Source organism: Hyaena hyaena, unplaced genomic scaffold (genome assembly GCF_003009895.1).
Source record: "Hyaena hyaena isolate Hyena2069 unplaced genomic scaffold, ASM300989v1 scaffold_70, whole genome shotgun sequence".
In the NCBI taxonomy this organism is placed as follows: domain Eukaryota; kingdom Metazoa; phylum Chordata; class Mammalia; order Carnivora; family Hyaenidae; genus Hyaena; species Hyaena hyaena.
Window position 1 is genome coordinate 4,092,366 of NW_024080701.1, and position 16,289 is coordinate 4,108,654.

Sequence of the window (16,289 nt, forward strand, 5' to 3'; positions counted from 1 at the left end):
GGAAATGAGAGACCAGAGGATTGTGGGATTGTGGGTGTCTACCACTAGAAGGTCGCGTCTGTTACTGCGCATGTTCACAGGCTTCTCTAGCGTCCTCAGTCTCGCAGTTTGGACGGAACTTCTGGCGGGAAATTGCTTCCCATTAGGATTTGCTGTTAAGCTCCTGTGGCGAGGAAGGTCCGAATTAAGGGATCACTCCTGTTAGGTTGGTTTGAAGCTGAAGATAATGGGATAGTGATGAATAAGAAGTTGGGCAGATAGCGAAGGGCAGTTTGTCCAGACTGTTAAAAACTCAGAATTGGAGTTTATGGAGAATAGAAGTCCAGCTAATAGCACCTGATTAGCTCAGTTGTTGAAGCTGAGTGGGATGTGGTGGGATAGTTTTTGGTCACGTGAGGGCAGGTGGTGGTGATTTAGGCTATTACTATTAAAAAAAAATTCCCCAAAGGGCCTGGAGCGATATCTGAGGTCAGAACAGTGTACTTTTAAGGCTTTCAAGTTTTTTCTTTCTCAAGACCGTCTAGTAAAACATTTCTGGCTAGACAGTGTATTTAAGTCCGTAAGTAATTATTAAGTACTTGATGTGTTTACCGTGCTTAACTCCCTAAGGAGTATGGAATATTGTCTAAAGGTTTAAGTTTTATTAGGGAATTATTCTGGTGCATATAGAATCGTAACAGAAGCAATCACAGTTTAGTAGCTGGGTTCGTAAAAAATATTGGCTGATTGTAAGTCAGAACACATTTCACCGTAGAAAGGATTTTATAAATGCTGTGGTAGGGAGAGATAGGACAGCGTGAACAAAGTCTTGAAGTTCAGAGATAGTTTGGTATATATCAAACACTCTAAAAAGTTTGAGTAATTTTTATTACTATGAAAACTATAAAACTATAAACTATGAAAAGTTTATTAGTAATTTTTGAATCAAGGACTGGTGAAAGTTTGTAAGGAACTACATCATGGAGGGCCCTAAAGTTACTGTTAATGGGATTAGTTCTCAAATTACTTCACCTGTGTTATATAACATTGGGTCTAGGCTGGGAGAGGAAATAAAATAGGGCAAATCTGGAGCCAGGAACAGTGGAGGGACCAGGTAACCAACCAGGGAAGTAGTTTGGGGCTAGGTGAGGATCTTAAAAATAGAGTACATAGAAATTTATATTTTGAATTTAACAGCTCCAAAACTGTGTTGTCCACACAGTGAACCTGATGGGAAAACAATTGACTCATGGCAACCTAAAAGAAAAAAAGAAAAGGTTAATATGGCTGTGACTAAAAATTACAAGGCACTAAAATCTTAATTTTACTTGGTGATACAAAAATGATTTCACAACGTTTTCCCAGCCTTTGGGCTTTATAAGCTCATTATTAGGATATTAGTTAAACGGTGGGCAGATGATGAGGTAAAATTTAAATGTTTACGTTATCAACTCTTGAAAAAAGAAAAACTTCCCTTCTTAGGAAGACGATAGTATGGTAGCCATAGGGCATAATTTTCTGGTGATGGGGTTATAAGGAGCTAGGGAGACCAGGTAAAGGGTGCATGGTTTCGATTTTCTCCGGCTCTCTATCCACACGGCATCTAAGTGCGTCTGCATCTTTTCCAGGCTCCCGTTGCTAGTCAAGGTGATTTTTCCTCCGCAAAAGCGCCATTGTTTTTCAAAGCGAGATACTGGCATCAGCATCATCAAAACTACCGGGATCCAAGGTAAAAATGTGGATTCGGTCCCATCGTATCTCTAAAGAATTTTAATTTGTCTGAGGCTGGTGACCTTCACGCCTACAGAGACCACTGTAACGCCCAGGCCCCTCCACCCGCCAACTGGCGTCAGAGCCGGTCTGCGCCTCAGCCAGGGCCCGCCCCCGCCGCAGCTCTGCTGCTCCTCCTGTAACCCTTCCCGGCACCTCCCGCCGAGATCTTGGCGGGAAGACGCCCGCTGCTTAGCAGCGAAAAGATGGGGTCGCGCTCAGCCAGCGAGGAGAAGGCGGGCTCCAGACTGCGACTCCAGGTGAAGGTGAGAAACAGCTGTCCTTCTCAGCTGTGCTCCTGCCTCAGCGTTCGTGAAGGGTTGCCGGGCACAGGCCCAGGAGGCCAGAAGGACCTGGCACCTTCCACTTCCGCACTCCAGAGCTGTTTCGGCTCCTTGGGGCATCTCTCAACTAACGGGTTTTTCGCGGGTGTTCCTTAAAAAGATAATTTGGGATCCCTGCCTTGGTTTTCCTCATTGGAAACTAGACCTTCAGTATTGAGGAAGGTTCTTATCAGTAACACCCAAAATAGGTGCACGGTGGGATCAGGGACCCTGCACTTGCATTTGAAGCAGTTATTGCTGGCTTCCCACTCTGGAAACAATCCCAGTTACTCAGAAACTGACAGTTTTGGTAGTTTCCTCAGTTACAGATGTAGTCATTATATTATTATTGGGTTGCATACTCACGGGTAAGAAATGCGCCCAGTATAATAATTAAATTCAGTATCTAGATTCTGATGGGGAAAAAAGCTTCCTTACAAGCTAACAGTTTGGATTTATGTTTTCAGTATGAATTAAGAATTAGATTTATTTACACAGATCTGTAAGAGGCGGCATAGGATCTGGGGTTCTAATGCTCTGCTTTCTTTTATTGACTCGAATAGGTGAATGAATATAAAGAAAACCAAAACATCACTTGTGTATCTCTGAGACCAGAACAGGCTACAGTTTTAGGAAAAACACCTAAGGTGTATCTTGTTCCGTTTTCACTCAGTAATTACAAGCCGGACCAACTTAAGCACCCCAAATCCCTATTGAATAAGAATTTTAATGAAGTTGCATGTAAGAAATGTAAGAAGACTGAAATAAGGAAAACTTGCAGGAGAATTTTAACTGCAAAGATGGAAGCCACATCCTCTAAGACAGAAATCACCTTGCAAAAATCATCCTTAGATGTTTATACGGAAAGTAACAAGCTACAACACAAGAGCACTTCAGATACAGTGATTCCCAGTGTGGATATGGAAAGCATTCAGGCTCTAGACAGTGATGAAGATACCACACTAGGCCTGGTAAGAATTTAATTACTAGCTTATTGAAATTTTTCTTATTTTACAGTTTGAAGTTTTGATAAGCTAAGGTCAATCCAGCGTCTATGTATACTTATTGAAATTTTACTTTTTAAATGTTTAACAGATAACTTCTTTGGTTAATTTTGCTCTTGGTTTTGTTTTGTCAAAGGGAGGATTGACTTAATCTTCATTCTGTTTCCCATTTTTCTTCTCAGTTTATTGTAAATAGTTTTGGGTTTACTTCTGCCTTATGGTGTCTTGCTCACCTTTACGTATTTATGCACAATGTGCCAGAAGAACTTGGCCTGTGGAACATATGGCATTTGAGTGACCCTTGATATCAGGGCAGGAAAATTATCACTAACTGATTAAAATAGCTGAATATTTCCTCTAAATAGAAGAGGAGGAAAATGATGGAGTAGAGAAGATACATGAAAAAAACAAAACAAAACACTTATTAGTTCTATTTAAAATACTAGTTTGAATCAGTCTAAGGAATTATCTAATTTTGGGGCTTCTGTTGCCTATCAGGAGTGTTGTACTTCATTTAAAGTGACAAATTTTGTGCAAGACGGAGTGTTGTACTTCATTTAAAGTGACAAATTTTGTGCAAGACAAGATAAAACCATACCACATATCAAAAAGTTGATGGAATAGAAGGTGATGGTAGAGAAAGAGGATAATTGTGGTGGTGTTCTTTTGAAATAGGAATTCAATTTATGCTTTGTTGTCTCAGATAAGAACTAGGACTTTGATGGGACAGCGTGAATTAAGTCATTATTGCATTGGTTTGGGGGTTGAAAGCTTTGGTTTTAGATGTGGCTGCTTCTAAGAAACCATGTCATTATAAGCAAATTACCTCTACAGTGAGGGAATTCAATAAGGTCAGTGATTCTCAATCTTAAACCTGTATCAGAATTGCCTAGAGGGTTGTTAAAACTCCAGTGCAGGACTTCATCAGTAGAGTTTCTGATTCAGAAGTTTTGGAGTGGGGTAAATAATTGGCATGTCTAACACAGTTTTCTAGAGATATTGGTGCTGTTGGTCCAGATTGGCATTTTGAAAACCAATGGATTAGATTATTTCTTTGGCCTCTTTAACTGTAAGATTCTGAGTATATGAGGCTAGTATAAAGTAGATTTTTATTCTTTTTAATTTATTTTAAAGTTTTTTTTGGTTAAGTTTTTAATTTTTTTTTCTTAAAAAATTTTTTTAACGTTTTTACTTATTATTGAGAGACAGAGAGAGACCGCATGAGCATGGAAGGGACAGAGAGAGGGGGAGACACACAATCTGAAGGAGGCTCCAGGCTCTGAGCTCTCAGCACAGAGCCCAACATGGGGCTTGAACCCACAAACCGCGAGATCATGACCTGAGCCAAAGTCAGACACATAACCGATTGAGCCATCCAGGTGCCCCTAATTTTAATTCCAATATAGTTAACATACAGTGTTATATTAGTTTCAGGTGTACGATATAGCGATTCAACAATTCTGTACACTACTCAGTGCTCATCATAAGTGTACTCTTAATCCCCATCACCGATTTCACCCATTCCCCTACCCACCTCTCCTCTGGCAACCCTCTGCTTGTTCTTTATAGCTAAGAGTCTGTTTCTTGGTTTGTCTCTCTATTTTCTGTGCTTGTTTGTTTTGTTTCTTAAATTCCACATATGAGTGAAATCATACGGTATGTGTCTTTCTCTGACTGACTTCACTTAGCATTATACTCACTAGCTCCATCCATATTACTGCAAATGGCAAGATATCATTCTTTTTTAATGACTGAATAATATTCCATTGCATGTGTATACCACATCTTTTCCTTCTTTTTTTTTTTTTTCTTTTTTTAAGATGTAAAAATTTTAAAGTAATCTCTACACCCAATGTGGGGCTCGAACTTACAACCCTGAAATCAAGTCCCATGCTCTGCTGGCTGAGCCAGCCAGGATCCCCCCTCCCCTATCCAGATTGTTATCAGTTAATCTACTGAGATTTTAATTTGATTTAAGAATATAGGGTCAAAATTAGAACATTAGGAGTAAGTACTGGAACCAGTCAGGTAGAGTCATAAATGCCCAGCATACGTTTTCTTAGGACAAACTGAAAGATTCAACATCTTTTATAGGACATTGTATTCTTTTCCTTTTCATTAGTTATCTTTTTTTAGTTAAAATGACTAAGGTTTTATGGTACTATGCTTTGGAAACAATATTTTATTTACAAGCTTATTTCTTCTCCAAATGTGGGGAGGCTTTTGTCATAGCACAGACAAGTGTGTTGGCCTATAAGTCTAGAATTTTATTGTTTTCTGGGAAACTTGGAAAATTTTATCTCTTAGCAATTCTATTAAATGTTTTAACTTCATAGAGAATTTCTTAATAGTTAGCTTTATTTTAAGTTTTGAAAACATTTTGGGCTTACAGAAGAGTTGCAAATAATACAGAGAGTTCTGATATACGTATCTTTCACCCAGCTTCCTATTATGTGAATATCATACATAACCATAGAGCACTCATCAAAGAAATTAACCTTGGTACGTTAATATTAACTAAAGTACAGACTTGATTAGGATTTGATTAAATCCTAATCAATATCCTTCCTCTGTTCCAGTATTCATTTTAGGATTGCATAGTGCATTTAATAGCCCTGTTTCTGTAGTCTCCTCCAGTCTGTGACAGTTTTAGTCTTTAATAACCTTGGCACTTTTGAAGAGTACTGAATAGTTATTTTATGTAATGTTCCTCAAATTGAGCTTGTCTGTTTCCTCAAGATTAGATTTAGGTTTTGCATTTTTGGGGAGGGATACCACAGAAGTGAATGTGCCCTTCTTAGTGCATCATATCCGGGTGTCTGTGACGTCGATATATTTTACTGGTGGTGTTGACCTTGATCATTTGGCTAAGGTGGTATCTGTCAGGATTCTCTAAAGGAAACAGTGTTTTTCCCTTTGTAATTATTAAATATTTTCAGGAGATAGTTTGAGACTATGCATGTATATAGTTTCTATTATCATATATTTTTTATTGAGATATAATTTACATGATATAAAATTTACTATTTAAAAATATACAGTTCAGTAGTTTTTAAAAAAAAATTTTAATGTTTTATTTCTGAGAGCGAGAGAGAGACAGCATGAGCAGGGGAGGGTCAGAGAGAGAGGGAGATACAGAATCTGAAACAGGCTCCAGGCTCTGAGCTAGCTGTCAGCACAGAGCCCGATGTGGGGCTCAAACCCACAAACTGTAAGATCATAATGTGAGCCGAAGTCAGATGCTTAACCGACTGAGCCACCCAGGCACCCCTACAGTTCAGTAGTTTTTAGTATATATACAAGATTGTACAGTCATCACCACTGTCCAGTTTCAGAATATTTCTTTCACTATGAAAAGAAACCCCTGCCAATTAACAGTGACTACCAACTCCCCCACCTCCCTAACCCATCCCTGGAAACCATTAATCTACTTTCTGTCTCTGTAGATTTGTCTATTATGGACATTGTATATAAATGGTGTCATAAAGACATGGCTTTTTGTGTCTGGTTTCTTTGACTCTGTATAATGTTTTTAGGGTTCTTTCATGTTATAGTATGTATTGGTACTTGATTCCTTTTTATGGCTGAATAATATTCCATTGTGTAGATATACCACATTGTGTTTATCCATTCATCCGTTGAAGAACATTTGGGTTGTTTTCACTTTTTTGCTATTATGAGTAAAACTGCCACAAGTATTTGCTTATGAGTTTTCGCTGATACATGTTTTCCATTCTCTTGGGTATATACCTAGGAGTGAAATTGTTGGGTATTATGGTCAACGCTGTTTAACTTTTGAGAAACTGTCAAATTGTTTACGAAACTGGCTGTACCATTTTTATATACCCACCAGCAATGCATGATAAGTCTAATTTCTCTACATCCTTGCAAATACTTACTATTCATCTTTCTAAAAATTATTCTTTTAATGTTTATTTATTTTGAGAGAGAGAGAGAGAGAGAGAGAGAGAGGCAATGAGGCAGAGAGAAAGAGGATCCAAAGCAGGCTCTGTGCTGAGAGCAGAGACCTTGACACAGGTCCTGAACTCCCGAGCTGTGAGATCATGACTTGGCCTAAATCTGATGCTTAACCAACTGAACCACCCAGGCACCCCCAAATTAAAAAAAAAACCTTAATTGTAAAACACCTAGTGTAAAATTTACCACCTTAACCATTTTTAAAGGTACATTGTGGTGCTGTTGAGTACATTTATATTGTTTTGAAACCAAATCTCCAGAAATCTTTTCATCTTGCAAAACTGAAACTCTGTTCCATTAAACAACTCATTTCCCCCCTCCTGTCAGCCCCTCGCCACTTCCCTTCTCCTTAATGTCTCTTTGAATTTGAGTATAAGTACCTCATAAAAGTGGAATCCTATGGTATTTGCTTTTTTGTAACTGGATTATTTCATTTAACATAATGTTCTCAGTTCTTCATTTATTTATTTTTTTTAAGAGTGAGCCTATGAGTGGGGGAGGGGACAGAGCAAGACGAGAAAATCTTAAGCAGGCTCCATGTTCAGTGTGTAGCTGGATGGAGGGCTCAATCCCACTACCCTGGAATCACAACCTGAGCCAAAATCAAGAGTCAGATGCTCAACCAGCTGAACCACCCAGGCTGCCTCTCATCTTTTTTATTTTTTTATTAAGTTTTTATTTTTATTTATTTATTTTTTAAGTAAACTCTATGCCCAATGTGGGGCTTGAACTCACCACCCTGATATCAAGAGCTGCATGCTCTATGGAATGAGCCAGCCAGGTGCCTCTTGTCTTTTTGATTATAGCGATCCTAGTGGATATGAAGTGGTATCTGATTGTGGTTTTGATTAGCATTTTTCTTTTCTTTTCTTTCTTTTTTTTTATTTTAGAGAAAGTGTGAGCCGGAGCAGAGGGAGAGAGAATCTCAAGAAGACTCGTTGCTCAGCATCGAGCCCAACCTGGGTTCTGACTCAGAATCAGGAGTTGGGCACTCAACTGACTGAGCCACCCAGGCATCCCTTGATTTGCATTTTTTCTTTTGTAAAAATTTTTTTTTGTGTATTTATTTTTGAGTCCGAGAGAGAGAGACAGAGCATGAGCGGGGGAGGGGCAGAGAGAGAGGGAGACATGGAATTTGAAACAGGCTTCAGTCTCTGAGCTAGCTGTCAGCACATAGCCCAACAGGAGGCTCGAACCCACAAACTGTGAGATCATGACCTGAGCTGAAGTCGGACGCTTAACCAACTGAGCCACCCAGGCGCCCCTTTTTCTTTTTAATTTTTTAATATTTATTCTTGAGAGGGAGAGAGAGAGATGAAGTGTGAGTGCGGGAGGGGCAGAGAGAGAGAGACTCACTTACAGAATCCCAAGCAGGCTCTAGGCTCTGAGCTGTCAGCACAGAGCCTGACATGGGTCTTGAACTCACGAGCCGGGAGAGCATGACCTGAGTGGAAGTTGGACACTTAACTGACTGAGCCACTCTGGTGCCCCTTATGTGAATTCTTAAAGCATATTCTATCTATAAGGTCATGTTTTGGCAATAAAGTGGCTTTATTTTTTCCTTTTCAATCTGGATGTCTTTTATTATTTTTTCCCAGTTGTCCTGTCCTAATTGTCCTAGAATCTCCAGTACAGTGTTGAATAGAAGTAGCAAGAACAGACATACTTTCTTATTTCTGAGTTTTAGGGGAAAAGCTTTCAGTCTTTCACCATTGAGTATGATGTTAGCTGTGAGAAACCTCTGTTTTCAAAAAATTTTTATCTCCAAGTGAGTATAGATTCATAGCACTTTGCAGAAATAGTACAGAGAGGTATCACGTACCCTTAAGCCAGTTTTTCCCATTGTGTACATCTTATATAACTATATTACAATATCAAAACTAGGAAAGTCACATTGGTACAAGGCACATGTATAGTTCCGTATCATTTTATCATGTGTTGTTAATACAACTATCACCACAGTGAAGATATAGAACTATTCCATCTCCACAAAAATCTCCATTAGGCTATTTTTTAAATTATTTGTTTATTTTGAGTAGGGTCCAGGCCCAATGTAGGGCTTGAACTCACGATCCTGAGATAGTTACTTGTTCTACCAACTGAGCAAGCCAGGTGTCCCAGGCTGATTTTTTTTTCCCCAGGCAATTTCTTTATAGTTATGCCTATAGCTCTCCCTCTCACCCTCCTTTGTCCCTGGCAACTGCTAATTTGTTCTTCATCTTTACAGGTTTGTCATTTTGAGATCGGTATATAAATAGGTTTATATACTATGTGAATTTTTGGCATCAAGTATTTTTTTTTTTTTTTTTAAGTTTATTTTGAGAAAGAGAGAAACCAGGAGCAGAGGGGGTGGGCAGAGAGGGAAGAGAGTGAGAATCCCAAGCAGGCTCTGCACTGCCAGTGTGGAGCCCAGTGTGTGGCTAGAACTCAGGAACCGCTAGACCATGATCTGAACTGAAGTCAGATGCTTAACCAGGTGAGCCACCTAGGTGCCACAAGCTTTTAATTCAAGTTATTTCTTTGATTATTTTTAAAAAATTTTAAATATTTATTTATATATTTTGAGAGAGAGAGAACATGAGTAGGGAAGGGGCAGATAGAGGGAGAGAGAGAGAATCCCAAACAGGCTCTATACCACCAGCGTGGAGCCTGAAGTGTGGATAAAACTCACGATCCGTGAGATTATGACCTGAGAGTTGGTCGCTTAATTGACCAACTTAGGCACCCCTGATTTTTTTTTTAAGTTTATTTATTTATTTCGAGAGAGAAAGGGATGCACGCAAGTAGGGGAGGGACTGAGAGAGGATCGAGAGAGTGAGAATCCCAAGCAGGCCCAGCACTGCTGACGTGGAGCCCATTGTGGGGCTCTAACTCATGAACCATGAAATAATGACCTGAGCCAAAGTTGGACACTTAACTGACTGAGCCACCCAGGCATCCCACTTATTTGATTTTTTTTAAAATTTTTTTTAATGTTTTATTTATTTCTAGGAGAGAGAGAGATAGTGTGAGCAGGGGAGGGTCAGAGAGAGAGGGAGTCACAGACTGAAACAGGCTCCAGGCTCTGAGCTGGCAGTCAGCACAGAGCCAAAAGCGGGGCCAAAACCCAAGAACCGCGAGATCATGACCTAAGCGAAAGCCGGACGCTTAACCGACTAAGCCACCCAGGCGCCCCTTATTTGATTTTTTTAAAACATAGCATCCCTTGTTTTATGGATACAGTAACTTTGTTTAAATGTTTATTTTGAGAGAGAGGGAGCGAGCAGGAAAGAGCAAAGAGAGAGGGAGAGAGAGAATCTCAGGCAGGCTCTGGCACTGTCATTGCAGAGCCCATTGTGGGGGCTTGAGCCCACAAATCGTGAGATCATGACTTGAGCTGACACCAAGAGTTGGATGCTTAACCAACTGAGCCACCCTAGTGCCCCAGGATACAGTAACTTCTTAAGTTTTTCTGAAGACAATGAAGTTTTTGTTTTTGTTTTTGTATTTTTTAAATTTCTCTTTCCTATAATATGTTTACTTTGAGAGCTCCCTTTTTTTTTTGATGTTTTTTGATTGGTCTCCCTCTTATATGTTACAAGTTTTTGAGAGGTGGGTAATGGGTAAGAATAGTTTGAATTACACATACGACTTAAGAAAACTGATCATTTGTCTCAGTAAATTTTGTGTGGAAAGTAGAATGATTTAAATGCCTTCCTTTGATGTCAGTGTGTAGCATTTTGAAATAGAATCTTAGAAAGCCCTTGATGATGATGATGGTGATGTTTTTCTCTGAAAGCAGTTGTAAAGACAGTGACAGCATAACCTTTCATCTTTGCTGTCGCTGTTATTTTGTGTGTGTGAGGAAAATTTTTATTTTGGTCAAAGTAATACATGTACATCCACATTTAAGTCTTATAATTCCACATGTGTACACACACACACACATATACACACACACACACACACACAAAGGTAATTCTATATGTACACATACACGCATACTTAGAGACAAATCAAAACACCTAGCAGTTTTCTGCCACATACTTCTCTGTGATTGCTGCTGCCCAGTGGACCAATTGCACTTTGAGCCGTTTTAGTTTTCATTCCCTCCACATTATCCATTGACTTAACATGGAAGAAGAAGACTTGTTTCATTCATGCTATGCCTTATGCACATGTGCCTACCCACTCCTTTCCCTTCTCATATCCTTGTTAGGTACAGCCTAAGCCCTGCCAGAGTTGTAACAAAGAATTCTAATGGCTTCATATGTATATATATATACATATGTATATACACACACACATACATACACACCCTTTTTTAGGGTTAAAGGAAATCTTTCTTTTACCATTTTCGTTTGAATTTCTTAAATCTTTTTCCTCTCTTCTCCTGGAACTTGTGTACTCTGAATCCTGTCTTGCGTTTTTTTGTTTTGTTTTGTTTTTTAGTTTATTCTGTTTTGGTGAAATGCTGTTTATAGTAGCTTCCTGAGAAAAGGTGTGTGAGAGTAGTTTACATGTTTGAAAAAGTCTTTATGCTGTACATTTGATTGATGGATTAATTGGATTTAGAATTGTAAGTTGAAAAGAATTTTTAAAAATTTGTAAAATTTAAAATTAAAAAAAAATTTAAACATAGTTTCCCATTGTCTTCCAGCTCCTCTCGATATTAGGAAATTAGTGTCATTCTGATTCTTGTGTGATCAAACTTTTTAAAATCTCACTTATCTCAAATGTTAAGAAATTTTGTGATAATGTGTATAGGCTTTGATCTTTTTTCATTTTTTATGCTGCATACTCATTGGTCCTTTTAATCTGGAAATTCATGTATTTAGTTTTGAGAAACCTTCTTATATTATTTCTCTAATAATTTTCTCCTTCATTTTTTCTGCTCCTCTTTTTTTTTTTTTTTTTTAATGTTTTTTTTATTTATTTCTAGGAGAGAGAGAGAGACAGTTTGAGCAGGGGAGGGACAGAGAGAGAGGGAGTCACAGACTGAAACAGGCTCCAGGCTCTGAGCTGGCAGTCAGCACAGAGCCTGACGCGGGGCTCGAACCCACGAACCGCGAGATCATGACCTAAGCGAAAGTCGGACGCTTAACCGACTAAGCCACCCAGGCGCCCCTCTGCTCCTCTTTTTTACCTCTGTAATTAGTAGTTGGATATCTGATCTCCAAGCTTGATTTTTTTATTGTCTTTTCTTCCCATGTGTTTATCTCATTTGTTGTTGTTCTTTTTTTCTAAATTTTCTTAACCCTTTCAATGAATTTAAAATTTTCTGTTACTGAGTGTTTTCTTGTTTTGTTTAATAAAAAGTTAACTTTCAGTGGTAGTATAATTAATGACCACATCAATGACTTGTTATTTAATTGAGAAGCCATACAGATATCTTGTGATTATACCAAATTCAAACTCTTACACTCAGTATCCAATGCAGCAAAGATTACGTATCATTTGGTAAGACAGCATGGATTGAATAGAGCAGGTACAATTTGAAGGAAAGTATACATTTGAGAGTTCAACACCTAGTTTTGTCAGGTGCTTTTGCTATGGATCATGCAAAGTAACAGCATTTTTTTGTGTAATTTCATAGGATGAATTTTCAGGATTGTCACCATATGAAAGGAAGAGACTGAAGAACATATCAGAAAATGCAAACTTTTTTGCCTCACTTCAGTTGTCTGCGGTTTGTGTGGAATTTCTTTTTTTGATTTAATTTTTTAAAATGTTTTATTTTATTTTTGACAGAGAGAGACGGAGTGTGAGCAGGGGAGGGGTAGAGAGAGAGGGAGACACAGAATCTGAAGCAGGCTCCTAAAATTTCTAATTAAAAACAAGATGCCATTCCTCTTGCCAGTAGGTCAATAAAATACTGGTAGTATCAGGTTTCATAGTGTCAGGTAAGGGAGGGTAAAATTAAGAGTAAGTTCTGCACTTAAAAGGAAGAGGTTTTGTTTTTATTTTTTATGTATTTATTTTTTTAAAAAAATTTTAACGTTTTATTTATTTATGAGAGAGAGAGGCAGCGTGAGCAGGGGAGGGTCGTAGAGAGAGGGAGACACAGAATCGGAAGCAGGCTCCAGGCTCTGAGCTAACTGTCAGCACAGAGCCTGATGCGGGACTCGAACCCATGAACCGTGACATCATGACCTGAGCCAAAGTCGGATGCTTAACCAACTGAGCCACCCAGGCGCCCCACCATATGTTTTTTTTAAATAGTTTATTGTCAAGTTGGTTTCCATATAACACCCAGTGCTCATCCCCACAAATGCCCTCCTCCATGCGCGTCACCCCCTTTTCCCTCTCCCCCATACCCATCAGTCCTCAGTTTGTTCTCAACATTCAAGAGTCTCTCATGGTTTGCCTCCCTCCCTCTCCCCCCCGTTTCCCCCCTTCTTCTCCCCCACTGTCCTCCGTTAAGTTCCTCCTAATCCTCTTATACGTGCAAACATACGGTATTTGTCCTTCTCTGCCTGACTTATTTCGCTCAGCATAACACCCTCAAGTTCCATCCATGTTGCTACACAGAGGTTACCATATTTTTTGATTTTAAGACTTTTTAAAAAAAATTTTAATGTTTTGAAATTGGCATCTGGAAACTATTACTGGCTGCTCCCTCCTCCTCTACTTTTGTTGGTACATAAAATAATGGTGTCTTATGAATGATTGTTTTGGATTCAGTGGAACAGTGTGTTCTAAGTGGTTGATTTACCTAAAGGATAAGGGAGATGTAGGAGGAATGAGTTGAGGGATGTGTTGAGGAAGTGAAAGGACAAGATTTTTCTTTTTAAAAAATCTTTAAGAATAGTGGAAATATGCTTTCTATAGTGAGGTTTTTTTTTTAAGTTTTATTTTTTTATTTTGAGAGACAGCACAAGTAGGGAAGGGGCAGAGAGAGAGAGAGAATCCCACAGAGCCCAAAACGGGGCTTGATCCCATGAATGATGACATCATGACCTGAGGCTAAATCAAGAGCTGAGTACTTAACCAACTGAGCCACCCAGGTGGCCCTGTATACAGTGAGCTTTAAGGATAAATGGCCAGAACAGACACATGAAACGATGCTCAGCATCCCTCCTCATCAGGGAAATACAAATCAAAACCACACTGAGATACCACCTCACGCCAGTCAGAGTGGCTAAAATGAGCAAATCAGAGAACTCGAGATGCTGGCGAGGATGTGGAGAAACGGGCACCCTCCTGCACTGTTGGTGGGAATGTAAACTGGTACAGCCCCTCTGGAAAACAGTGTGGAGGTTCCTCAGGAAATTAACAATAGAACTCCCTTATGACCCAGCAATAGCACTGCTAGGAATTTACCCAAGGGATACAGAAATGCTGAGGCATAGGAGCACGTGTACCCCAATGTTCATAGCAGCACTCTCCACAATAGCTAAAACATGGAAAGAGCCTAAGTGTCCATCAACAGATGAATGGATCAAGAAGATGTGGTTTATCTATACCATGGAATACTACATGGCAATGAGAAACAATGAAATCTGGCCATGTGTAGCAACATGGATGGACCTTGAGGGTGTTATGCTGAGCGAAATAAGTCAGGCAGAGAAGGACAAATACCATATGTTTGCACGTATAGGAGGATTAGGAGGAACTTGACGGAGGACCAAGGGGGAGAAGAAGGGCGGAAATGGTGGGGGAAAGGGAGAGAGGCAAACCATGAGAGACTCTTGAATGCTGACAAAAACTGAGGACTGAGGGATGTGGGGGGGAGGGGGGGATGGGCATGGAGGAGGGCACTTTGGGGATGAGCACTGAGTGTTATGTGGAAACTAATATGACAATAAACTATTTGTAAAAAAAAAAAAAAAAAGGATAAATGGCCAGATGTATGCTAATGTTTTATAATCATTGTAAGTAGATATGTATAATTTAATCATCATAAGACACACATAATTTACATGTGTCTTCACACTGGGGGAAAAACTTTGGTGTGTGAGAGAATAGCTCTTTATTATTATAATTTTTTTATTAAAAATTAAAAAATGTTTATTTATTTATTGAGAGACAAAGACAGCTGGAGAGAGGCAGAGAGAGAGGGAGACACAGAATTGGAAGCAGGCTCCAGGCACTGAGCTGTCAGTGCAGAGCCTGATACAGGGTTTGAACCCATGAACCATGAGATCATGATCAGAGCCAAAGTTGGATGCTTAACCAACTGAGCCACCCAGGTGGCCTGAGAATGGCTCTTTAGAAGGGTGTGAAGGGTGTGTGACATTGTCCTCCAAAAGATACCAGGCTCTTAGCTTTATTAAATTATTATTTGAATTCTCTGATTACACATTCCTAAATAGTTAGTATGTGTTTGTATCTTGAGGGAAGGGAGGATGACTTAAAATAGGGGACTAAATTGTTAAGCCATTAAAAGTTGAAAATTAATTAGAAATTTAGACAAAGTATCTCTGATTTTGACTTTAGTTAACAGAAATTCTGTTTTGATTTATAGAAGTGTAGTATAACTTTTCTAGAAAATATCAAAGTAGGATTGCCTATAGTAGAAGTTAAACCTTTTAATTTACAGTAGTATATTTGATTAAATGTTTAATGTTTAATCATGTACACTCATTAGCAACCTGGTCTAGGGTATCAGAATGTCAGTAATTTACAGTATTATTTACTTGCGTTTATTATTAATAGTCTCATGTCTTATTAATCGGTTTCATGTCTTACCAAGAGCAGGTATCATATCTTAAGGAACTTTATTTCCTGTATAGATCTTACTTTAGTGTCAATAAAACAACATACTTAATATTTTATAAGGTATTATCTTTATATGTATGTTGTGTGTATTTTGCAGTCAGCTGCAAGGCTCCGTGAAATGATAAAGAAGAAACATCCTCCTGAATCCAAAAGGTAAAAGATTTGGTTTATTATGCCTATATCATGATGTATTGTTGAGTTATTTATAATTTGAAAAAATGGTTACCATAGTAAAATAAGTAATAGATCAGAAACCGTTGTTCAACCTGTTGAATGGTTTTAATATATAATAATTTGAAACCTGTTGTTCAACATCCTCACAAGCATTTGGTGGTATCAGTGTTGTGGATTTTGGCCATTCTGATATGTGTGTATTGTTATCTCGTTGTTTTCATTTGTATTTCTCTGATGACATGATGTAGAGCATCTTTTTATATGCTTATTGCTAGTTATTTATTAATTTGGCAAAGTATCTGTTAAGGTCTTCAGCCCATTTTTAATAGAGTTGTTTGTTTTTATTGATGAGTTTGAGAGT

General features: G+C 38.7%; 1 protein-coding gene across 5 annotated transcripts in view; it reads left to right on the forward strand.

The window, feature by feature from the left end:
• Nucleotides 1–106: 106 nt before the first annotated feature.
• WDR76 (WD repeat domain 76) overlaps nt 107–16,289 on the forward strand; it is a 69,362-nt gene continuing 53,179 nt past the window's right edge. The window contains exons 1-5 of one of the 5 annotated variants that reach the window (XM_039232798.1): nt 107–205; nt 1,608–1,708; nt 2,854–3,043; nt 12,630–12,722; nt 15,852–15,907. In XM_039232798.1, coding sequence (XP_039088729.1) covers nt 2,873–3,043; nt 12,630–12,722; nt 15,852–15,907 — 320 coding nt within the window. In that variant the 5' untranslated portion in view covers nt 107–205; nt 1,608–1,708; nt 2,854–2,872. Of the gene's footprint in view, nt 206–1,607; nt 1,709–1,892; nt 2,016–2,635; nt 3,044–12,629; nt 12,723–15,851; nt 15,908–16,289 lie in introns of those variants that run through there. The other 4 variants (XM_039232799.1, XM_039232796.1, XM_039232800.1 and 1 more) reach the window with 4 other exon arrangements.